Source organism: Eublepharis macularius, chromosome 5 (assembly GCF_028583425.1).
Source record: "Eublepharis macularius isolate TG4126 chromosome 5, MPM_Emac_v1.0, whole genome shotgun sequence".
NCBI lineage: Eukaryota > Metazoa > Chordata > Lepidosauria > Squamata > Eublepharidae > Eublepharis > Eublepharis macularius.
In genome coordinates, this window is record NC_072794.1 from 167390749 (window position 1) to 167416345 (window position 25597).

The 25597-nt window shown below is 46.7% G+C and overlaps 1 protein-coding gene across 4 annotated transcripts in view; it reads left to right on the forward strand.

Annotated features, from left to right (window-relative positions):
- The window catches only part of UCKL1 (uridine-cytidine kinase 1 like 1), a 66186-nt gene extending 40804 nt beyond the window's left edge, over positions 1-25382 (forward strand). For 3 of the 4 annotated variants that reach the window (XM_054980098.1, XM_054980102.1, XM_054980101.1), the window contains exons 7-15: positions 2793-2854; positions 8947-8966; positions 15942-16040; positions 18357-18450; positions 19116-19178; positions 20846-20968; positions 21439-21546; positions 22994-23150; positions 25000-25382. In XM_054980098.1, coding sequence (XP_054836073.1) covers positions 2793-2854; positions 8947-8966; positions 15942-16040; positions 18357-18450; positions 19116-19178; positions 20846-20968; positions 21439-21546; positions 22994-23150; positions 25000-25076 — 803 coding nt within the window. In that variant the 3' untranslated portion in view covers positions 25077-25382. Of the gene's footprint in view, positions 1-2792; positions 2855-6484; positions 6502-8946; positions 8967-15941; positions 16041-18356; positions 18451-19115; positions 19179-20845; positions 20969-21438; positions 21547-22993; positions 23151-24999 lie in introns of all 4 variants that reach the window. The other variant, XM_054980099.1, reaches the window with a different exon arrangement.
- Positions 25383-25597: the final 215 nt, after the last annotated feature.

The window sequence follows — 25597 nt, forward strand, 5'->3', positions numbered from 1 at the left end:
GTGGTGATGCGGTAGAAACCCTAAGTGGCTGCTGGACAATTGTAGTCAATTGGCGGAAAGTGAGCAAATTGAAACTGAATGGAACTATCGTGCACCCCCTTATGGAATGGCCTGCCTGGTGAGGAAAGCTCTTACATAGGTAATAGGGCTGGGTTGTAAGGAATGGATCAGAGAGATAAATTGGTACAGGGACTGTAGACTATACTACTTCATACTGATAGTTACTGTAAGGATGTGTCTACTGAATGTGCCTACTACCACCAGTGCTCCATGTTGTCTAATGTTAGTCCTAGAATTGATTATGTTCTGCTTCAGTATTTTTTCTACTCTGTATTGGATTCTTGCTACTACTTTCTCTTTTAAACTTGTATCTATTTACCCTATCATATTGTTTATGAAATACCCTTGATACTGTATGGAAATGTACTTGATACTGGTTGTACTAATCTCGTACTGTGTAATCCGCCTTGAGTCTCAGTGAGAAAGGCGGACTATAAATTAATTGATTGATTGATTAAATTGCACTGCACTTTTTAATATTCCATCTCAATCTTCTTATGTTTGGCCTCAGCATTGTTTTTTTTTTGGCTGTGTATCGGATTTCTGTTTGTTTCCAAATTTCTGCTATCCTATCTTATTATTGGATGTCCCAGCTGTTCATCATATTGACTTACACTATCCACCTTGAGTCTCCATGTCAGAAAGGCGGACAAAAATAATACAAATAAAAACAATAAAAAGATAAAGAACCCCTCCACACACTCACAGAAGTCACCGGGTTGTTTCACGAGCACCTTTTATAAACAATTATGGTTAAAAACAAAATGTATCGCAAAGGATTAGATCTTTTCCCAATATAAACACAGTTCACAAAATCTGTAGGCTAAAAATGGAACTCGGCTCCCCAATTTGGGATGTATAAATTTATTCACGAGGGTACTTCCGCGCAGCAGCTTACTTGCTCAGACGCTTTTTCAGTTATTAAATGCATATAAAAATAACAATTACAAGTGTGCACACGCACCAAGTTAAACAACGTTAATCTCAGCAACATGAATAAAAGATGAGTAATCCTCATTAATTGGCATAAGCCCGTCAGTCCCCAAAGAGATACTTGTAGAGTAAAGAGTAAAGAATGAAAGGAAATAGAATCAAGCAAATAGCAGACGGTTGTCCCAAGGGGGAAGATTTTGTGAACAGTCATTTCCTTCCAGGCCATCAGTCATCATCTCTGATGATGCTGCCCCCAGAAATTCAACAGGTGCAGCTTTTCCACTGTATGGAGTTGCTGGAAAAGGACCCCTAACTCTTCTTAAATTTCTGCAAGCCATTCAAGGAACAGAAGCCGTACTATGGTAGCCATGCTTTTTAGCCTTTCCAGGCCTTAAAGACATTTCTGCTTTGAACTTTGACAGACTTACCCAGCTTAATTAAGCCTGGTGAACTATGTCTGCATTTTGGAAGAATAGATATCTGTGCAACACTTGAGGTCAGGATGCTCTCCGGGGAGAGAGACCCTCGCCGCGCTGGAATCCTTCCAGCCCTGAACATCAGTGGGATGTTTTGAGAACACTTGCTGACTTCAGATTACAAAAAGGATGAAACCGAGTGGGAGAAGCAGAGAGCCTGAAACGATGCCAAAGAGACGGCTTTGATTTCTCCGCACTCCTTTCTTATCCTGCCCTATCCTTCTTTTAATAAATACAAGGAAAGGATGAATTGCCTCAAGCCCATCGTAATTTTTCTCTTGGGCAATTAGTTCATGCTAGAATTCTCCCCCTTTTCAGGTGGATCAAAGATGGGCTTGTTCAGGTTCAGGGTGGGTTGCCCTGGCTCCTGAAATATGAAGGGAAGTCTGTGACCTTGTCAAGAGAAAAAGACAGCAATCTTCAGTCCGTGTAAGGCACAGGCAGTTTACTTAACAATTAACTGCTTCTGGTGCCCTCTTGTGGTTTGACAACATACACACGCTAGATTTGTACTTTTAAGGACAAACTAGATTTCCAGGGTATGAGCTTTCGAGAGTCAAAGCTCCCTTTGTCAGGAAAGATCCGTGGTAAGGCAAGAAAAGCTGCTCGTTTCTCCTGTTTCTTCCTTCCACTCCTTCCTGGATAGGGGAAGACCCTTCTGGGTCCATCATAAATTTGGAGTTTAGTTTTTCAGCGTGTATCCATCTCCTGCAGCAGAAGGAGAAGCCGATAGTCACACAGACAGGCACAGCGTGGAGGGTACCAACAGCTGGAAGATAGCGGCCATGTTAGAACTCACACATCCTTTTCACAGAGGTCATCAGCCATGTCATAGAGACTCCTGCAGTCCAGGGGCCTGAGTCACACATGTATTCCCCTGCCCCATTCAAATGGTTCATACAGCCTTGGATACCAAATGGCTGTCCGGGTTTCTGTTACTTGATATGGTTCTTTCAAAGAAGTATTCTGCTCTCATAAATGGAGAATCCCCAAGGCGATCGACAACATTTTTAAAAATGTAAAAGCAATAAAAACAATAAAAGCAATAAAAATAATAAAAGCAATAAAAACAATAAAGAGTCATGCCTTAAATCACAAACTGTAACCGGCTGAATACGGGGCAGGATCCTGAGGATTCGTTCTGCGGCACTCGTGCTTTCCTCTTGCACAAGGAACGAGCCCGCAGGATCCAACCCCGGGTTTGGAGTAAGATTATCCATATAATATATTTCAACAAAAAACCTACAGGCTAAAATACAGCCTTATTTTTTACTAGCAAGCAAGAGACACTCCTTATAGATTCTCTCTCTCTCTCCACTGTAGGTAGTGGAAATACCGTCGCCATTGACCTGATTGTCCAACATGTACACAGCCAACTCGAAGAGGTGAGGAGTTCATTGGACAGTACGGTGCCCTGGGGGGACAATACGGTAGGGGCAGGGGTGGGAGGGATGAATTGCAAAAGGTTTCCTGCTTTTGAGTGTGAAGTTGCACTGTGCCACACAAAATCACTTTTGCCTCCTTCCAGAGAAAGCGACTCTCGTTCTGTTCATTCCTCTCTTGTGAGAAAGGAGCCTGGTCTAGAATGGCGCAGTAGTTAGTGTTGGACTAGGACCTGGGGAGGCTCGAGTTTGAATCCCCACTCTACCATGGAAACTTTCTGGGTGAACTTGGGCTAGTCACATACGTCAGCCTAACCTACCTCACAAGGTCGTTGGGAGGATAAAGTAGAGGAGAGCAATGAAAGCTGTGGCGGGGGGGGGGGGGGGAGAAGAAAGGTGGTGAGTATAAATGAAGTAAATCAATAAATAAAGGGATAAAGAATCTTTCAGACAGAAAAGAATTCCAGCTAGATTATTTTATGTCCCTCCGCAGCTAGTGTGGCGCATTAGCAAGACCTGCGTTCAAGTCTCTCCTTGGCTATAAAGCTCACAAGGTGACCATTGTCCACTCGCAGTTTCTCAGCCTACCTCATAGGGTTGTTGGGAGGCTCAGAGGAACGTTGGGGGAAACACAGATGGCATAAAACAAACTTTCTTCTGGTTTTGCTCCTCTTGAAGAGGAGGGAAAGCTCCCAGCAGAGAGCGGCATTCCTAAAAAAAATAATAACATTCAATTTATATGCTGCCCTTCAGGACAACTTAACGCCCACTCAGAGCAGTTTATGTTATTATTATCTCCACAACAACCTGAGGTGGGTGGGGCTGAGAGAGCTCTGCGAGAGCTGTGACTGATCCAAGGTCACCCAGCTGGCTTCAAGCAGAGGAGTGGGGAATCAAACCTGGCTCTCCGGATTAGAGTCCTGCTGCTCCTAACCACTACACCAAACTGGCTTGCCTCTCCATTATTTTTTTAATTCCATTATTCCTCCTCCTCGTATCCTCAGAGAGGGGACAGATGTATTCTAGCCTTATCATGATGGGAAATGGAGTGGGGGGATGGGAGCAGCTCTGAGCCTAGCACAAGCTACTCCCCCACTGCCTGGGAGGGTCTGATGTCAAAGTCTGCTTTCATGACACACCCACCCTGTGTGGATGATGCCAAAAAGGGACCCTCGTCGTCTCCATTTGGCAGAATGTGCAGTACTGTGGGAATTGTTCCAGTTGTATAAAGCAGCAGCTGTGAGAACGAGGCAGGCGCTAGGGTGGACCAGCCATTGAACTTGCAGGGAATGCTTGCAAAGCAGAGCAAGCCGAGCAAAACTCGGACCACTCCGCCAGGGCCTTGGAGACCACTTGCTCAGCAGTGACGATGTTCAACTGCTTCCTCCTCGACTGCTGCCGGTTTGCAGGTTCAGAGCTCAGCACAGACCACTAGCCGGAGATGAAACAAGTATACCTACACGTTCATAAATGATTAAACTAGAAAGAGCCGTGTGCTAAAGTGCTCATAAGAAATGCAAATGTATATTATATACAAATCCAATCCAACATCTGCTATCTAACGTGTCGCTCAATCATACCCTATTAATCAATAAATAACACATAAAATGTCATACAATAAATTGCATTCATGTGTGTGTGTGTGGTGCCCTCAAGTCAGAGTTGACTCATGGTGACCCCTGGTGGGGTTTTCATGGCAAGAAACTCTCAGAGGTGGTTTGCCATTGCCTACCTCTGCAATCCTGGTCTTCGTGGGAGGTCTCCCATCCAGTTGCTAACCAAGACCGACCCTGCTTAGCTTCTGAGATTTGAAGAGATCAGGCACTTACCTGGGCTACCCAGGTCAGGGAAATTGCATTCCTAAATATGCATAAATACTTCATAGAGAGTCCCACAATATCCAACAATCCAACCAGTGAAGAATAATTCTGCATAGGGAGAACCATTAAATTATTTTAATCATTTATGAATGTGCAGGGATACTTGTTTTACCTCCGGCTAGTGGTCTGTGTTGAGCTCTGTTGCATCTGGAGGAGCCCTTCGGTAGCTTTGTGTAAAGTTTGCAGGATTAGGCAAAACGGGTGAGCCAGTGGCAGTTGCTGCCACCACTCATTTGAACGACCCTGCAGTGGTGGCTTGTAGCACTAGAAAGGCCGCTCAGCTTGGCTTGCTCCTGGGCCTTTTTCACTTCCCAGTCTGCTCCTGGGAGCTGGGGCACAGGCGGCTGGGGCACAGCCACCTCCAAGACCTCCGTAGCATGCAAGTGCAACAGACTAACAGCATGGAGACTTCCGTTGCAATTTTGGGTTGATTTCGGGGGATGGATTTCTTGTTCTGATTCTGTTTTGCCTGCCTGGACTTTTTCCTTGGTGCGCCAGCTATCAGCAGGTCCGCAGCTCACATCTGTGGAGTGACATTCGCCTCTGGGGCTGCTTTAAATATCTGCTTCTTTTCTGGCTTGGGTTGCTACACCAGCCCTCTTAAGGGCGGGGGGAGGTCCCAAGAACAAAATGATATATGCAGCCCTCAACTAGCCCATTACCGTATATACAGTTTCTCCCTCTGGCGAGAGTGTTAACACTAAGCCAGTGTTGGACCTGCTTTTCCGATTTTGGTTTCAGTTGGATTCTCTCCCTTCTCCCAGTTTCCAGACTTACGAGTCCTTGGTGTCTTGCTAGAAAACTTGATAAGAAAGGGGGGATCAATGGCTGTTGTGGGTTTTCCGGGCTGTATTGCCATGGTCTTGGCATTGTAGTTCCTGACGTTTCGCCAGCAGCTGTGGCTGGCATCTTCAGAGGTGTAGCACCAAAAGACAGAGATCTCTCAGTGTCACAGTGTGGAAAAGAGTAGATACAAATGACCTACATCTTTTCCACACTGTGACACTGAGAGATCTCTGTCTTTTGGTGCTACACCTCTGAAGATGCCAGCCACAGCTGCTGGCGAAACGTCAGGAACTACAATGCCAAGACCACGGCAATACAGCCCGGAAAACCCACAACAGCCATCGTTCTCCGGCCGTGAAAGCCTTCGACAATACATCAAAGGGGGGATCCTTATGAGAAATGTAGTTTTGTGGCAATGAAGTAAGGCTCTGTCCCTTGGCACCAGAGGCTCTTGCTTTAGGGGCAGGATCTGTGCACCTGTGAAAATTGCCACCACAAGATACAAACCTGCACCACGGGTAGAGCTGGGAAAAAGGATGTTTCCATCCACATTGCAGAATGTGCGGTGGCGCCATGCTCGGATGAGATTTTGGATTGCACGCCATGGTGTCTAGCTTCAAGCCAAATTTTAAATCTGGGAAGAAAGGCTCCTTCTTTGAGCATTTGTTAAAACGTGCAGAGGGACCCTTTGGATATGTTGGAGTTCAGGAAATGCCATTATATAAGAAAAGGACTTGAAAAGGTGCCTCCAGTCCTATGAGCTGCTCTGAGCAAAACTTAAAAAGCAGGTCCTCGAAAGCAAGGAAGAGAGAAGGAAAGAGAGAAGCTCCTAACCCCCTCCAAGTGCTATGAATATGGGGAAAATATTCCTGTTTTTTTTTTCTCCCCCCCTTTTGCCTCTTAATGCCTGTTGGTGTTGCCTCTCTTTTAATTCTGGTTGCACGGTGTCTTTGTGTTGCCACGGCAGCGTGAACTCAGTGTCAGGTAAGGGCCTAACTCTGTCCTATCCGTCTGCGACATCCAAGGCATTTGGAACAACGGGGGCTGCTAAACCGACAGGAAATCCTGGCCCGTTTCCCTCCCATCCCAGGCCTTTGAGCCGCTTTCCCGTGTCGAGAAGCGGCAACTTGCTGTTTACTTTTTGCAAATGCGCAGTTGATTTCTTCAGGAAGCTGAATTCTTTACTCGATACCAATTTGTGCATGGTTGGAGCACAAGAGCAGGTTGCATGCAATAGTAGGATGTCTTCAGGACAGGTTCTCCATTGGATCAGCAGTTTTTAAGCACCTTGCATAGAGCGTTGTGTTCCTGATCAATGAGCATAAAGCTATGGAGCTCAGTCCCTTTTGGATTTTTGCTCTGAAGAATCCCGGAATTAGAAAAATGTTTCAGATTCCTGAGCTTTAGAATCACATTGTATTTTCAAGCGCCGGGTGGGCTTAGAGTGGGAAATGCAGTTCTGATTCCCTCGCCTGTAGCATCATACTTTTAGCTTCACGGCAAACTAAGGGCCAGGCAAGAGATTGCAAAGGAGAACATAGAGGAGGGGTCCCAATCCTTATCTTGGAGTACTAATACTTGAGTGGAAGGTAGCACTTGCAAGGGAAAACGGGCAAGTGCAAAGGGGTGATTAATGTTTAAGTTCAACCCCCAGCCCAAACTGGTTCTGAAACCAGCAAGGAGCCCATCTTGAAGAGTGTCAGCTGGTAAGGGGGCATTTGTGGGAAGAATCGGGGAGGAATTAAGCCAGTCGAACCCTCCCCGGGAGTAGCCCTTTACCCCTGTTATCTCTGTAAACATGGGATTAGAACCGGGCATTTGCAAAATAGTCAGGGCCTTGTTTCCTAGCCCGTATTTTGCTGGATGGCAAGCAGAGTGAAAACTGACAAGCGATGGAACACTGAATAAAAGAAACCTAAATTTACCTGTTCTGGAAACACTTAAAATTTAGCCAGTCGCGTTCTAGAAATAGATCCTTCTGGGTGCCTCTGGTAAGCCTCTCCCACCCTCTAAGCCTTGATCACTTCAAGGCACCCTTGAAATATCCAAGCGGCACCTGGGCGCAAATTGCAGTCGCCCTTGTTTGAAATGTCAAGCCGTTTCAAGGCAGCCTCCGTCCCCCGTTTGAAATGCCTTGGCTGGTGTGTGCTTCGTGCCTCTCGTCTGCTTCCTGTTTGATTTGCAAGCCTGGGGGGGGGGGGAAGAGCCGGTGACATTTTGCTGCACCTTTTTAAGAGACTTTCACCCTCTTTCTTGTTTGCCCTTTGAAGCCTTTGTTCGGGTGGAGGGAAGGGCAGAAAAATTGGTTTCCAAATGTGAGACTTTTGAAAAAGAAAGAAAGAGATGAAGAAAGACACACAGCGGCTGCTTGTTAGAATTTTCCACTACCGGTCAAAGACTGCGAAAAAGGTGACAGGAAGCCTCAATTGCCGGTGATAGTTCTAGGGTCTGTGGCCTGGAAAGAAAGAAAGCAAGGAAGGTTTTCTGTCCACAGTTGCGAAGAATGGCTTTATTTCTTTTTTAGAATGACTAATATCCTCCCAGAAACAAAGGTTGGGGGCAGCTCGTGCGAGTTTTCAAAAGCTTTCTCTTAAATCCTCAAGTCATAGATCCAGAGGAGTTAGCCATGTTAGTCTGTAGTGGCAAAATAGCAAAGAGTCCAGTAGCACCTTTAAGACTAACCAACTTTATTGTAGCATAAGCTTTCGAGAACCACAGCTCTCTTCGTCAGCTTCAGAAAAGAGCTTATGCTACAATAAAGTTGGTTGGTCTTAAAGGTGCTACTGAACGCTTTACTATTTTAAAGCCTCAGTAAATTCTTCCATCAGCAGCCAGGGTCTTTTAACATGTAGAGGGCTCTAGACCTGCGAATGGCTCTATCCAAGAAAAAACTGCACAGTAGTTTCTCCTGTCTCTGGGATTGGAGAGGTCATTGCAGAACTTTCTATTCCTTGTGACTCTTTAGAGCCCCCTCAAGGGTCGACCCCAGTTCAGGTTTTTGTTGAGGAGGGGCTTCCTCACAAGAGAGGAGGGAAGTGAGGGGTCTGGGTGAGAATGGTGAACATGCAAGACCCACCAAAATTACTTGTAGCAATACCCACCGGACAGTGAATTTTTCCATCTCCCATTGGGGGGGTAGTGCAGGAAAGGGGGGGGTGCATTCTGGATTTCCCACCCCCAGGACTTCAAGTTTCTTGGGCCAGCTGTGGGTTTTCTTTCGGCACCAGAAGAGGCCGTCCCGGATCTTTCGGGACGGTTTTTCGGGGCACATGTCTTTCTTTCTCCGTTTTAACAAAATGCTTTCATGTCCTGTTTTTTTTTATTTTAATTTTTCTCTCCCCCCGACCCCTGCATATCTTTGTGTGGGTGTGTGTGTCTGTTTCCTGCCCGGCCTCATCCCCGACCGACCCCTTCCTGCCTGGTCAACAGAGGAAACTACGCTGGGATATGTGAGGAGAAACGGCGATCCCTTTTGGTTTGGTTTGCCTACTAAATTGTGTGAGCTTTTGCCAGGTCTGGGGCCCGCATGGCAATGAGACCTTTATGTGGGTCAGTGCACCCCCCTTAGCATGAGCAAGAAGGACAGGTGGGGAGGGGTCCACTGGCAGAAGGAAATCAAACTTGCCAGGGACACCATCTCTGTTGCCAGAACTCTGCTGAGACACCGTCACTCTACGCATTGCTTCTTTTATGAGTTCTCCACGAAGCCAACCCGTGATCCTTGGAGACACACGTCAACTTGGGGATTGGCTCTATAAAAAAAATGTCCAAATGGGCTCAGAAAGCTGCTTCAAAGGGAGGAATAGCTGCCTTTCTCCCAAACATTTTTCCCCATGGTTGTTGTGGGTTTTCCGGGCTGTATTGCCGTGGTCTTGGCATTGTAGTTCCTGACGTTTCGCCAGCAGCTGTGGCTGGCATCTTCAGAGGTGTAGCACCAAAAGACGGAGATCTCTCAGTGTCACAGGGTGGAAAAGATGTAGGTCATTTGTATCTACTCAGGAGGGGTGGGGTTGAGCTGAGTCATCCTGTAAGAGTTTCCCAGGGTGTGGAATGCTAATGGCGGGAGGCTTCACTGTATCCTGAGGAGGTTCTTTTGCATATGGATTGGTACTTGATGTGCTAATCTTCTCTGCAGGGCTATTGTCGGGGATAGAGTGTTTTGTTAGCCTGGTGTTTTTCAGAACTGGAAACCATGCTCTGTTCATTCTTAAGGTTTCTTCTTTCCTGTTGAAGTTTTGCTTATGCTTGTGAATTTCAATGGCTTCCCTGTGCAGTCTGACAAAGTAGTTGGAAGTGTTGTCCAGTATTTTGGTGTCCTGGAATAAGATACTGTGCCCTGTTTGAGTTAGGCTATGTTCAGCCACTGCTGATTTTTCAGGTTGTCCAAGTCTGCAGTGTCTTTCATGTTCTTTTATTCTGGTCTGGATGCTACGCTTTGTGGTCCCGATGTAAACTTGTCCACAGCTGCAGGGTATACGGTATACTCCTGCAGAGGTGAGGGGGTCCCCATGTGAAAACGTTGCAGAGGGGAGACATTTCCCGATTTCTGCTGCTCCAAGTGGAGATATTTTGTGCACATTCAGCAGCAGAAAGAGAAAACGCTCCCCCCCCCTGAACTGTTACTGCACAGGGGGGGGGAGCTGGGGGAAAGGCAGAATCTTTCCCTTCTCCGGCGGCAGCTTTCTGAGCCCATTTGCACGCTCTTTTTTTAATAGAAGCCCATCTCCAAGATGACACGTGTCTACGCAGAGCACAGACTTGGCTCCATGGAGAACTCGTAAAAAAAGTAACGTGTAGATTGACCCCCCAGAACACTGGAAACTGGAGGGGATCGAAATTGCATGACTGAGAATGGTTGCTGGTTACTTTTTCTTGATTAATTTCATTTATGTCATTTATAGTCCGCCTTTCTCACTAAGACTCAAGGCGGATTACACAGTGAGATTAGTACAGTCAGTATCAAGGACAATTTCATAAACAATGCCATAGGGGAAATAAACACAAGTTTACAAAGACAGAACATTAGCAAAAATCCAATACAGAGTTAAAGAAATGCTGAAAGAGAACGTAAGCAATTCTAGGGCTGACATAGAAGCACGTATTTAAAGCAACAGATAGTACGTAAGGCAACGTAGTGGTGAAGTCTGCAGTCCCTAACTGATTCGCGGAGCATCTGAGACCCCCTCCTTACAATGCAGCCCTTCTATCTGAGTAAAAAGCCTTTTTGAATAATTAGGTTTTGCCTCATTTGCGGAAAGCTAGGAGAGCGGGGGCTCTCCTGACCTCCTCAGGCAGGCCGTTCCACACTGGCTTCCCTGTGAGTAATAGCAGCCCCAATTCAGGGCAGGTCTGGAGGCGAGATATTTAACCTTTTCCCCTCTGGCATTTTCCTCATCTGAAATGACCTCCACCTTGCAGCTATTTGTGAAGCCTGCCAGCAGCCACTGCAAACTCCTGGAAAAACACATATAGGGCATTGGAGTGGGGAGAAGTCACCAATACTTAATAGACATTTTCCTCCCAATTCCACCTCGGGATCTGTAATCGCTCACTTCAACCCTTTGTATAACTTGAAAGTTGCAATCACTTTTTTACTTTAGTAGAGCACTGGCTACAGTTTCAGGTCAAGGAAAGGGTTAAAATGATCGGTGACAAAGGAAGCGTCAAGAGCAAGATTCGGGTCCAGTAGCACCTTAAAGACCATCTAGTTTTCCAGGGGGTGAGCTTTCAAGAGTCAGAGCTCCCTTCATCAGATACAAGGGGTGGGAAAAAAGAAGGGGGTCCTTATAATTCGGGCAGAGGGTAGGAGGCGTATTGTAAATTATAGTGTGTCAGGAAGCTAGCTGTAATACATGTTGTCGTATAGGCATCATATTGAGTGAGCAAATTGAGTGGGTAGATTGCCTAGATTCTCGGGTTTGGGGGACAGAGCTACCGAGTCCATGTTGACCGAGGCTCAACAGAAAGCAATGTCCAAACTCCTGTATGTTTGGTTCGACAAATCATTTCAAGTCCAGAAAGTGACACAGGGAGAGAGGGTTGACGTGCCCTCCTGCCTCCCACAGTCCCAGTCCAAATAAGCCAACCCACCCACCCCCAGGCTGTTCTGTGCAAAGTTTAAAATGCTTGGGAACTGCCAGTGTCCTCTCTGGTTTGGCCCATGAATAGCTAGCTCCATAGGGGAAAGAGGCAGATGGAGGATTTCCATCCCCTCCAGTTTTCTCTTCCTCTTGTTGAGTGATCGTTGAACTGCCGCAAGGTGATCAGACGTTCCATGTGCTCTTTGGAACTTGGAATCAAACCTGGCTCTCCAGATTAGAGTCCTGCCGGTCTTAACTACTACATCAAACTGGCTCTCAATGATATGTCCAGGTCCCCTTTGCTACAGGTGAGAAGCTTGCCAAAGAAAGTCTGCAAAAGAAAGTCTGACGTCTTGAGCATCCTCTAGAGAAGAACAGGACAAGTGTAGGACACCTGTCATTGAGAGAGAGAGAGAGAGAGCTATGCTCTGGGTTCTAGAGTGGCCACTGCGGAGAGAGGAACACACAAGGCTGCCTTATACTGAATCAGATCTATACCTTTTGAGAGTGAAGCCTGGGTCTCTCGACGCTGTCCACAGGAAAAAAATTGTCTCTTGTCAACTCCCCACCCCATTGATACTTTTATGTTGAGTTAGGGGGCAAGGCCATCGATCACCTGTCTCCTATGTAAGGCGTATTCAGTGGCAGGCTTCTCACCTGTAGCAAAGGGGACCTGGATATATCATTGAGAGCCAGTTTGATGTAGTAGTTAAGACCGGCAGGACTCTAATCTGGAGAGCCAGGTTTGATTCCCTACTCCTCCCCTTGAAGCCAGTTGGGTGACCTTGGATTGGTCACAGCTCTCTCAGAGCTCTCTCAGCCCCACCCACGTCACAGGGTGATTGTTGTGAGGATAATAATAACAGACTTTGTAAACCGCTCTGAGTAGGCATTAAGTTGTCCTGAAGGGCGGTATATAAATAGAATGTTGTTGTTGTTGGTATTATTTTTGTTGTTGTTAAAGGGGTGGAGATGAAAGGCATAAGTCTTGCCATGACCCTTTTTTTTGGACCCCCCCCAATAATACTTGGTTTATACATTAGAAACGTCCCAAGATGGAGCAGCCCTCTTGCCTTCACCATGGGGGCAGTGTGGAGTAGTGGTTAAATGAAGATGCTACAGCCCTAGTTCTAGAATCACAACCAGCTTATAGTGACCCCATAGGTTTTCCAAGCTAAGAGACATTTAGAGGTGGTTTGCCATTGCCTGTCTGCACATAGCAACCCGCAACTTCCTCGGTCGTTTCCCTTCCCAGTACTAACCAGGGCTGACCCTGCTTAGCTTCCAAGGTCTCTTGAGATTGGATTAGCCTGGACTACTTGGCCTTGAATACTTGCTTGGTGTCTTTTGGGCCAGTTGCTTTCTCCCGCTCTAACCTACCCCAAAGGGTTGTTGTGAGGATAAAGCAGAGGAGAGGAAAACGACATTGAGTCCCCACGGGGGAGAACGGCCACTCTGTATTTATTTATTATTTATTTATTTATATTTATAGTCCATTCTCCCCGCGAACAGGCTCAGAGCAAATCACATCAGTAAATACAATATAAAAGGTTTTTTAAAAGGTAGCATAACAATAAAATCTACAGCAGTACAATTCAATAAAACACAGCAGCGCACATATTGCACAGATCCCTCAACATAAAAGATCTGGTAGGGCGGGGAGGCGAGCTGCCCAATACATCACAGATTCGGGGGCAGCGTCCCCCCTAGGGCAGGAGGCCAATTGGATGGCCCACCTGCCTCGTACCTGGCAGAACATCTCTGTCTTACAGGCCTGGCAAAAAGATCGTTAGTCTTGCTGGCCGTGAGTTTCCACAGACTGAGAGTTCCACAGGTTGGTGCCAGTGCCGAAAAGGCCCTGGCCCTGGTCGAGGCAAGGCAAAGCTCCTTGGGGCCAGGAACCACCAGTAGATATTTTTCTGCCAAGCAAAGTGCCCTCCGAGGAATGTATGGTGAGAGGTGGCTATTTTGTGGTGGCTGTTTGTATAGTAGGATAACGATCTACCGAACTCAGACAAGCGCTGTCTGAGAAACAGCATTACTCTCTGGGCCCTGCTCTATGTCTCCAAGATGGCTGCAGCCCCCAGATAAGATAGCAAAGCATGTTTGGGCTCTAGACTTCTCAGGCCTCACCCTGACCTGTAAAACCCAAGACAGCAACACTATTATATTTTCTCCGTGCACACACAAACACACCCTCAGTTTTTCACTATGAAGCTGGGGGGTTGCTTTGTTTTTAGCAACCATTTTCAAACTCTGTGAGTACTTTTACAGGGTTGTTAAGAAACTAGTTCTGGCAAACTGCAGAGAGGGCTGCCATCTGTGCTGTATCCTCTCACACTGCAGGTAGGACCTCACATGATCAGATTGTCCTCCGTTTAAAAAATTCCCTGCACACAGAAACATAGCATCTCAGGAAGCTTTACCTCCAAGCCTTCTCCCTGATGCGCTGCTGTATTAGGTGCAGGGATGTGGGTATAGAATCTTCAGCATGCATCTCTGGAGTCTGACGGCCACTGGGCGAGCAGCATGGGGGGAGAGGGGCATGAAGGACAGGCAGTGGAACAGACCGGCTTGGAGGGTGTCAGGCTTGGAAATGGCTCGGCAACTCTTCCTTAAGGCTTAGAGCTGTAAGGCAAGGCCCTGTGAGTTTCTGGCTAATCCACTTTATTTTTATCTGCTTGCATTGTGTGTGTGTGTGTGTGTGTGTGTTTGTAACCACAGGCGTAGAATACTAAGCAGGCTTTTGTCTTACTAACTTTCCCCCTTTGCTTATCCTGAATGTGGGGGGGGGGGTTGCATGTGTGATTCTGAGCAGGGAAAAGAGTCGACCCGATGCGCTCTGTCTGTCCTAACCAACCACACAGAGATCTGACAAAAAAGCCGTGCTGTTTTTATTTTTAACAAGCACGTCACCGAGGCGTGACTCATCCCCAAACTTTGTAGCCATCAACTTTGCCAGACTAGGGAGGCTGGGGGGTGGGTGGGGGTGCGCTGCCTGCCTGTCCTCTTTTTAGAAAGAAATCTGTTCCACGTCGTCCCTGGCCCACCCCATGAAAGAGGCACAACTCTTGTCATCGCCCTTTAAATTTGACTGACACATGCTGGACTCCACAACCCCCAACATTAAAAAGACAGCTGGGGCTGCAGCGCAAGCAATAAGCCATGAAGTGTCGTGGGGAAGAAGGTAATTAAATAAATGGCAAAGCACCTGAGGAGGTTGCCTGTTATGTCTCTGTGTGACCTGCTGCTCTCACCTGGCCTCCTTAAAATCAATCTCCATTTGGAAGTGGAGGAAATTCTGACTTTCCCTGTGCAATAAGTGCGATTGGATTATTCACTCACAACAGAGGCGCAGGACCGGAGGTATTTGTCGCCACTCTGCATGAGTCACTGCTCTGGGCTTGCCTCTTCCTAATAAGAGAGGCATGGCTGTGACAGTGACACCTGGCAGCAGGCTTTCAGTAGCCAGTCTGACCTCGAGGGTGGGGTGGAGGGAATTCCCCACTCTAAATGTAGCAGTTAGTCAGATCTTTGAATATGACTTGCAATCCATGCATTTTTGAGTAAGAGAGATCCCCACCCCCACCCCCAGGGGAGGGTTGATGGAGGGAAGGACACTATGTTTTTAACCCTTTTCTTCCCGGCTGTATTTCTTTTCCCGTTTCCAAGCTCTCTGTGGGCCCCACACACATATTTACCCTTGCCGTATATATGTGTGTGGGAAGAAGCAGTTGATGGGTCCTGTTATGTGGAGTGGGAAAATGGTCGGTGGGGAATGTGGGTAAGCATTCTTCCCCTTCTTGCCTCAAAATCATCAGTCCCCAGAGCTGCATTTCTCTATGAAACGTGGCCTGTGGTGGTGGGGTGTGTGTGAGTGAAAACTTCCTGGGAGCCACGGGTTTTGTTGTCCCCACCGCCTCTCTCTCAGAGCCAAGCTACAAGTGACACCTTACACAGGTTGGACACTTGTCAGCTTACCTCAAGTTTTGATGGGAAATGTTGGCGTCCTGCTCTTGCAGCTTGGCTCTCCATTACAGCTGCAAGACCAGGATGCCTACATTTCCCATCGAAACTTGAGGTAAGCTGACAAGTGTCCAACCTGTGTCAGGCGTCACTTGTAGCTTGGCTCTCATTCTGCTGTCCTGCCTGTGTCTGGGGAGGGGGTGGGAACGCCTCCTCACTGGGCCTGCCTGTACAACGCTTTGAATACGAGACGAGATCTGTGTGGTTTGTTCGGATGAGAAATCCCCCCCCTCCCCGAATCTTAGTTTTCTGTTCTTTGGCTGTAGCAAAGAAAATGAACAGTTCTTGACTTGGTTTTCATCTCCTTTTGGTTCTCAGGGCTGCCCTGGCCTCCGCCCACCAGTGCCACCCCCTCCCCAAGACCCTCAGCGTTCTGAAGAACACCCCACAAGTCAGGGGCATGCACACCATCATCAGGTGAGTTCCCCGCCCCACAGCGCTGTGAGGTAAAACCAAAGGCTAAGGAGGATTCTCCCCAAGTCACCCTTTCCCCCATTTTCAACTTCTTTCTTTCTCTCTTTCTCTCTTTCTCTCTTTCTCTCTCTCTCTCTCTCTCTCTCCTCTTTCTCTCTTTCTTACTCTTTCCTTCTTTCTTCTCTTTTCTCTTTCTTTCCTTCTTTTGTTTCCTTCTCTTTTGTTTCCTTCTCTCTCTCTCTTCCTTCCTTCCTTCCTTTCTTGCTCTTTCCTTTTTTCTTTCCTTCTTCTGTTTCCTTCTCTCTCCCCCCCTCTTTCTTTCTCTCTTTCCTTCTTTCCTTCTCGTTCTCTCTCTCTCTCTTTCTCTGCAGCTTGGAGTTAGAAAATAATTATTTTGTTGAATAATTATTAAAATGAACTTTTTAAAAGAGAGAGTGTAGCAAAATGGCTAAGAGAATGGCACAGGAAATCACCGGTTTGGATCTCACCTGCCCACCAAAAAGTCTCTCTCAGCATTCCTTCCAGCTGACTCTCAACTATGGAAAATCAAGCCATAATTTTAAAAAACTGGGAAAAATTGGTTGACCGATGAGGGTGCCCCCTCCCTCTCTACAAGTATGTGTTCCTTCACCCTCCTGGAGCGCTGTGGTTTCCAGAGGCTCCGTCTGAGTTCCATCTTTGGATAGATGCATCAGCAGAGTTGCCTCTTACAAAATGTTCCTCCCACGCGCTCACACTGTGCACCATGCACGCACACCATGCACCCAATCAAGGTCCCATTTCTTCATCAATACGCCTGCCTTGTTTATGATCAATCATCCAGGGGCGATAGGACAGGCAAGGCACACACAATATGCTGCTCCACCCCTCATATCACAGAGTTTGAGATTGGCCTACATATGCAGTAAAATTATATAAGAGCATCTTTTGAGATCTGTACCATTTCAGAGTTCAGGCAAGGAGCACATTTTTGAATGCTTCCTCTATTTTCTTTTAAAACTTCTGTGCATAGAGAAATAGCTCCTCAAGGTGAGGACTTAGCAAGACTCATACGCAGGGAGGGTTTTTTTTAATATGCAGAGACATAAAACTGTGATTCCCTCACCTACAGTCTGAATTTGAAATGATACAGTTCAAGAAGGACGCTTCTGAAACTCAGCCTGGGTCCGGATGTCCGTCTGGGAATCTTTGCTGTCAGGGTATTAAAACTAGTCTTTTGCAAGCCCAACAGGATACACCAGACAGGTTTTCTTGCCTTGGTGCATAATTTGCAGGGAGCATCAAAGGGGGGGTTCTGCAGGCTTTAATTCTTTGTTGTGGCCCCAGGCTCCTTGCTTCAGAGCAGGCATTTTGGTGTTACCACCTCTACTCCTATGTTACACCACAGCAGCTTCTCTCATCTGGACAGGGCCTTCTGCAGATACCACCACCCTGCATGCTTTTTGTGTGGAATGGCCTATGTGAGAAGGTCGAGAAAGTTCCCACTCTCCTGGCTTTCCACAAACTTTGCAAAACTGAATTATTCAGGAGGGTTTTCTACACAAATTATAAGGCTGTGTCATAAAAAATAGGGACAGGGACTATATATTACGCCGGGGTCCTCAACCTTTTTGAGCCTGTGGGCACATTTGGAGCTCTGACATAGTGTGGTGGGCGCAGGAACAAAATGGCTTCCACAAAATGGCTGATGCAGGAGGCGGAGCCAGCCACAAAATGGCTGCCGCAGGAAGATGAGCCAGCCACAAAATGGCTGCTACAGCTTACCTTCAGTCACACAGTGAAGATCCTTGTGCTGTAGAAGCAGCTTCTGCCAGAGCAGTGTTTTAAAAATCTGCCCAGCCAATCAAATCTCCAATAGTCGATCAGAAGCCATGCTTGACAAAAGCCCCACCTGGCCACACCCACCTTCTAAAAACGGTGGGCACCAGTAAAGGTGTCAGTTCGGGACCCCTGTGCTATGCTACTGGGTACTGTCTGCTGATGCAGATGCACACAACTAGGGAGTTTCCGCATTGCTTAACGTGCCATATAAGTTAGTTCTGCTTTGTTTAGAAAGATTTCATCTCTGTGCTCAGCTTTATGCTTGTTTTCAAATTTTCTGCCACCATATCCTATTGTTTCTGTTTACTGAACGTCTAAACTGTGTTTCATTATTGTACTTTGCTCAATGAAAGTCCTAACTACTGATGTATTTTTGCTTGAACTGTGTAATCCGCCTTGGATCTCAGAGAGAAAGGCGGATGGATGGACGGACGGACGGATGGATTTCTCTCTCGAAAAAACGTCTGGTAAACTTGCCTCTCTTCTTTTCCCTTCTAGGAACAAGGAGACCAGCCGAGATGAGTTTATCTTCTATTCCAAGCGCCTGATGAGGCTGTTGATAGAACACGCCTTGTCATTTCTGCCGTTCCAGGTCAGTTATTTGAAGTAAAACCAGTCAGGCTGAAGGGGCAGGTGCTGTTTTGCAAATATCTGAATCTGAATTGAAAGCTTCTTCATGGGAGGGGTCATAAGAGGCTGTAAACAGAACTCTTTGCCGTGTGTTATTCACCAAGCCATTACTATTTTTGAGCCAGAAAAAGAACCCACTGAATGTTTCTCTCAGGGCCAAACTACAAGTGATGAATGACACTTGAACGGCAAGTGTATTCCTCCCTGTTCACTTGCCCTCCACTTGCACTCCCCTCGATCCACCTGCCGTTCAAGTGTCATTCGTCACTTGTAGCTTGGCCCTCAGTTCTAGGTGAATTGTGAGAGCAGAAAAGAACTCATGCAGGGCAAATGATTTGGGGATGGGGGCAGGCAGTTGTTGCCTTTCTCAAAAGTTTAGGCTACAAAAGATTTTGGTTGCCTCACAAAGCACCTTTTTAGTGCACAAGGTAAATATTCCTGACTAATACCAAATGGGACCAAGAAGTGGATTTGCAAAATGAAATATTTGCATAGCTTTGTTTATTTTGCACACTTTCTTCGGCATCCCCTAGTTGAGGGGAAGCACAAAGAGCTGTGAGGAGAAAGAAGGTTGCACACACAAACGCATTCATATTTGGGTGGTCTGTTGTGATTTCATCTTTCCAGAGCTGCATGGTTCAGACCCCGCAAGGCCATGACTACGAAGGGCGAACATACAGAGGGAAGCAAGTAAGTGTCACCGAGAGAAGATACTGGAGTCACTCCCAAATTAGGGATTTGCAAATGTTCCTTCAGTTTTGCTGAAGTGGATAGGCAGTTCCTGCAAAGTGGATCAGAACCATTGCTGCAAATTGCATACATGTATCTCTGGAGTTTGTGCTCTGCATTGACCATTCAGCAGTGTAAATTCTTAGAATCATAGAATCATGGGGTTGGAAGGGACCTCCAGGATCATCTAGTCCAACCCTCTATATAATGCAGGAAATTTACAACTACCTCACCCCATACTCCCAGTGACCCCTGCTCCAATGCCCAGAAGATGGCAAAACACTGTCAGGATCCCTAGCCAAAATGGCCTGGGGAAAATTGCTACCTGACCCCAAGTGGAGATCGGCATTACCCTGGGCATGTAAGATGGGGCCACCAGAACTAAGCACTGATGTAACCCTTCCTGCCCTCCCTTGAATGGTTACACTTTCAGATGGATAGCCATGTTGGTCTATAGTAAAAGAGCAAGATTTAAGTCTAGTAGCACCCATAGTATGAACTTTCAAGAGTCAGAGCTCCCTTCTTTGTAAAAATGGAAGCTCCCAGATCTGACACACAATGTTCAGAACATTTAGAATTTTATTTATTTATTTAAAACTTTTGTATGCTGTCTTTGCACCCAAACAGGGTCTCTAAGGCAGCAAACTTCAAAACGCTAAAATATGTCAATGGTGAACCAACATTTAAAATAAAGTATATATAAAATAATTCAGTAAAAACATATAAACATACATAACAACAATGCAACGACCAAATCTCAAACTCACAACTCACCCCATTGTACTTTCACAACAACCCTGTGAGGTTGGGTTAGTCTGAGAGTGTGCGACTAGCCCAGCATCACCCGGTGAGCTCCGAGGGCTTGTGGGTTTTGGTCTCCCAAGTCCTGATACAGTGCCTGTAACCACTAGACTGTGATGTCTTTTTTTTTGCGAACAAAAACTGGTATACTGCAAAATCTTCCTGCTGTGCCTCTTAGTACTTGTCAAAGTTGTTTAGGTGATAATTTTGTAACTTTTTCCATCCTGGCCTGGGCGCCTCACCTCCGCTTGCAGTCTTGATCGGAGATGGTTCATAGATGTTTAAAATAATATCCACAGATTCAGCAGTCTTTACTAATTGAAAGCTTTTCTTTTTCCCCTCAGTTTTATGCTGATGATACTGACAGGACAGAGTTGTCTGCTGACATATGAAACTATCAGCCTGACGTTCACACGATTAAAAATTAAGTAGTTGGTTATATTAGATTCAGCGTTATATGGTGACACCCTCAAAGGCTCACTTATTCAGAATCCTTAAAAAAGGGACAACTCATTTAGGGCAGATGAACAAATAAGTCTATGGAATCTGCCAGGAGACAAAAATGTTTGACATCTTGATGCCTAGGACAGTCATTTATAGCACATCAAAAAAGCCCCAAAACCCTACAACCCTCATACTGACATTTCTTTCCCAAGGTACAAAATCTGCTCTACCTGGTTGTCTGGAGGCGATCTTTACTCGCCCCAGGTGACCAAGCAGATTATTTGTATGCAAGCCCAGTTTGAAGGCTGCAGAATGGTTGGAAGGGAGCAGAGGTTGGAGGAATCTCGATGCTGCCTTTCAGATTGAATTGCTCTGTCTTCCAGATAACGGGTGTGTCCATCTTGAGGGCTGGAGAAACCATGGAGCCTGCCCTACGAGCTGTCTGCAAGGATGTCCGAATTGGCACCATCCTTATCCAGACGAACCGCTACACGGGAGAGCCAGAGGTACACGGCACAGGCTTTCAGGGCAGGGCCTTGAGATTTTTCCTTTTCCAGCTCTGCTGTAGTGATCCTTGACAGGGCTATAATGCCTAGTAGTTAAAGCCTTGTGCCCTGACGCATGGAGCCCACTACTGTAAGAAAACAAAAGGAAGTGACTAGTCTATCAGTATACTTAAGAAGTATCAGTGTTGCCAAGCCAACCATCATTTCTTACCAGGTTTGGTGGTTGGGAATTTTGCCCTAGTTCTTTTGGGGGGGGCGGGGAGGGAGGGTGTCTTCTTGTACTCAGTTTGCTTATCGAGAATATCTATATACCTGTTTTCTCCCAATCATCTCAGAACTCAAGTTACACTGGTCATCATCACCTCTACCCTTGGTGGCAGTGAGTTCCACAGGTTAACATTTATACCAGGCATGAGCAGATTGGCCGGATACTGCTAGCCATCCCATAATCTCTCTGCTCTCTCATTCAGCTGCACTATTTGAGGCTCCCGAAGGACATCAGCGAAGATCACGTGATCCTGATGGACTGCACCGTCTCCACGGGGGCAGCGGCCATGATGGCTGTGAGAGTGCTGCTGGTAAGACGGAGCGGGGAAAGTGGCTCCTTTCCGTTATTTGGAGGAAACAGCTTCGGGGGCGCGGGGGCATCTCTGAGCTGGCAAGCGGAAGCCAAATGGCCACTTCCTCCCCAAACCAAGAACATGAACTGGGTTAGAACATGAACTGGGTCCACAGTGTCAAACAGATGAAAAGCATTAAGTCGCTTGGGGCTAATTCAGAGATGGAGGCAGATCTGGAAAACTGATGAAGCTGTCTTATCTTTGGTCAGGGCGGTTAGGCTGTCTGGCCGAATGCTTTGTTCTACCAGATGGGCAGCCGCTCTGCAGGCTCCGTTTCTACCTCTGTGAAGCGGTTCTAATTGGAGATGCCAGCAGCTGAGGGCCAGCGTTGTGTAGTGGTTACAGCACCAGTCTAGCTTTGAGTGATTCCGCACACGTTGGATAATGCACTTCCAATCCTCTTTATAGATCATTTGGAACGGATTTTTTTGTGTGCGGAACAAAAAATCCACCTCAAACGATTGATCAAGTGCATTGAAAGTGCATTATCCAACGTGTGCGGAATCAGCCATTAAGACTTGGGTTACAGTCCCTGACTTTGCCGGGTAACCTTGGGGCCGGCTCCCACACTCAAGCTAGCCCAGCTCACAGGTTGGAGGGCAGGTTCAAACTATGCTAGATTGATTCAACCTCAAACCCACTTTGCACAAAGCATGTGTTTGAACACTGAGGCATGGCTCGATTTTTACCTGTCAGACCCACCTCCAGTGGGAGTGAATGGATGTCAATAGATAAACATCGCACCAGACGTTGCATGGCTCAACAGCTTGCTACTAGTTCTATGGGAACATTGTGATGGCTTCTGTTTTTTGTCCAGTGTCACTTGACTCTGTATGGGCTTTGCTTTCTGGTTTTTGTCCAGTGTCGCACTCAAAGGTGCCTTCTACTGAGTCAACGTTGTCCACTCTGACTGGCGGTGGCCCTCCATGGTTCCAAGAGAAGGTCTTTCACATCCCCTCCTACCTGGTCCATTTAACTGAAGATGCTGCAGATTGACCTTCTTAAAGCAAATCAGAGGCTCTTCTGCTGAGCCACGGCTGCCCCCAAATATATAGCAAACCCTAACCACAGACTTCTGTCCAGCGGCTGAGAAAAAGAGTTGTGTAATCTGAGGGCCGCCCGTCATTCATCTTGTCTGCCATGAATTTATTAGGTCGTTTAAGAGAACCTAGAATCTCAATCTCAGTTCCTGAGTGTGAGGATAGCAGCCCTGGCCTGCCTTATAGGGTTGTTGTAAAGAATGAGACAAGATTATGCACTTAAAGCTCTTCTAAGCTTTCAAAAAGGGCTGTATGAATGCTAGGTGTTGTTGTTAAGTTTGCCTGCCTGCCAAACCTGTTGGCATTCTAAGCCAAAGGCATCTTCAACCTGGACCAAGGAGCTCTTATCCCTTCCTCTCTCTTAGGACCACGACGTCCCCGAGGACAAAATCTTCCTTCTGTCCCTCCTGATGGCCGAGATGGGCGTCCATTCTGTGGCTTATGCTTTCCCTCAGGTGAAGATCATCACGACGGCTGTGGACAAGAAGGTGAACGACCTCTTCCGCATCATCCCCGGCATCGGTAAGTAGCAAGGTTCAAGGAAAAATCCCTGGCCGAGTCCGGGGCATTTTGAGCAGTGCATCACGGTCCCAAGAAAGCTTTAGCTTGCTAGACCTCTTGCTAAAAGCTGCTTGCAGCAGGGAGCGGCTATAGCACAGTAGTTAAGTGGTTCGGCTGCAAATCAGCACTCTGCTGGTTCGAATCCCACTCCTGCCGTGAGCTCCGTAGGTGGCCTTTGGGAAGCCACTCCCCTCAGCCCCAGCTCCCCAGCTGTATTGTAGGGATAATAACAACAGTGACCTTGTCCACTGCACTGAGTGGGGCAGTAATCTGTCTAGAAGGGCTGCTGTATCATAGTGGTAAAGTGTTGGGGCTGTGAATCAGCACTCTGCTGGTTCAACTCCCACTCCTGTCATGAATTCAGCAGGTGGCCTTGGGTAAGCCACTCCCCTCAGCCCCAGCTCCCCAGCTGTATTGTGGGGATAATAACAACACTGACCTTGTCCGCTGCTCTGAGTGGGGCAGTAATCTGTCTAGAAGGGCTGCTGTATCATAGTGGTAAAGTGTTGGGGCTGCGAATCAGCACTCTGCTGGTTCAACTCCCACTCCTGTCATGAATTCAGCAGGTGGCCTTGGGTAAGCCACTCCCCTCAGCCCCAGCTCCCCAGTTGTATTGGAGGGAGATAATAATAACTTTGACTTGTTCACCGCTCTGGGTGAGGCACTAACCTGTCTAGAAGAGCGGTATATAAGCACAGTTGTTGTTGGTGGTGGTATTTATCAACACCGTTCTTAAAGTTGGTTTCGCATATTTCTCCCTAACGTGCTTTACTGATAGATGTGGGGTCGAGGGTCATACACAGTGGAAGCATTCAGACATGTACGCCTACACAGCATGAAATCCGGGGAAAGCATTACTGTTTTATTATTAGAAGCAGTAGTCATTTATTTACGGTTTATTACAATAGTAAAATTTATCAACAATAAATATGACAGGATAAGTCGTCATAACCGATGTTCATCTGATTATTTCTACATTTCTGTTGTGCAGAATTCCCATTAACAGCCCTGTTATCTACATTATTTATCATCTGTCTTTCTCACTGACAGTTGAGGCAGGCTACACAGTGTCATGTAATACAATCAACAGCAGGGGCATTCAATAAACTATGCAAGAGGGTGTATAAATGCAAATTTGCAAAGATTTGAAAACAAGCAGATATCCAGGACGGAACTGAAACCATACTGAGACAGTTTTAGGTGGGTAGCCGTGTTGGTCTGCAGTAGACAAGCAGGATTTGGGTCCGGTACGGCAGCACCTTAGGTGACCCCAGAACGTTCTGCCTGCCAGACAGGGACTCCATCATTCCGCGGTGGCCCTTCCCACTCAACTGAATATTACTATTACTATTATTATCATTATTATTATTAATGTCATCTATAGTCCGCCTTTCTCACTAAGACTCAAGGCAGATTACGCAGGGTGAGATTAGCACAGTCGGTATCAAGGACATTTCCATAAACAATGCCATAGGGTAAATAAATGCAAGTTTACAAAGACAGGACATTAGCAAGAATCCAATACAGAGTTGAAGAAATGCTGCAACAGAACAGAAGCAATTCTAGGACTCACATTGGACAACATGAAGCACAGGCAGCTCATAGGAGCACGTCTTTAAAACAACAGATAGTACCTAAGGCAACATAGCGGTGAAGTCTATTGTCCCTAACTCGTTAGCGGAGCATCTGAGACCCCCTCCATACGATACAACGTGTCTGAGGAAAGTGCAGGTGGCGCTTTGATAAAGAACCAACGTGCTGATGGCTCTCGCTTGTGTCTTCCCCTCACCTGTCACTTCTCACCCTCTAGGAAACTTTGGAGACCGCTACTTTGGCACAGACGCGCCCCCAGACTGGAGTGACGAGGAAGACGTCCTGGACGCTTAGCCGCCGCCTCTTCTGTCAAGAAACCACTGTGAAGGAAGGGATGCTTCTGCACCTTACCCCCTCTCCCGGGCAGCTCCCAGGCATTGGCAAAGAGTCCAGCATCCTGCAGCGTACACCTTGTTCTTTGATGCACTCGAGGCCTAAGACGTATTTTGTAATAAAAAGGGAGAGAGATTGAATCCTCTCCGTCTATGTATGTGCTCACAAGTGTTTCTGAGTCTAGAGCAAATTTATTTTAATTTAAAAGTTTTAATATAACTTATTTTATTAAAAAAAAAAAATAAAGTTTCAGCGAAGTTTCAAGTACACGGTGTTGGGTCTCCGTCATTCTAACCCCAAAGTGCTGCCAACCTCGGTTAGCGTGCCTGCTGACTCCATAATATGCCACCTCCGTCTCTTGCTTCTAGCTTTTTATAAATATTTACGTACATCATTTATACCCTGTCTTTCTCCCCAGAGGGTACCCAAAGAAGAGATCTGATGAAATCAGGCTCTCCTGGGCTATCCAGGTTAGGGTGAAG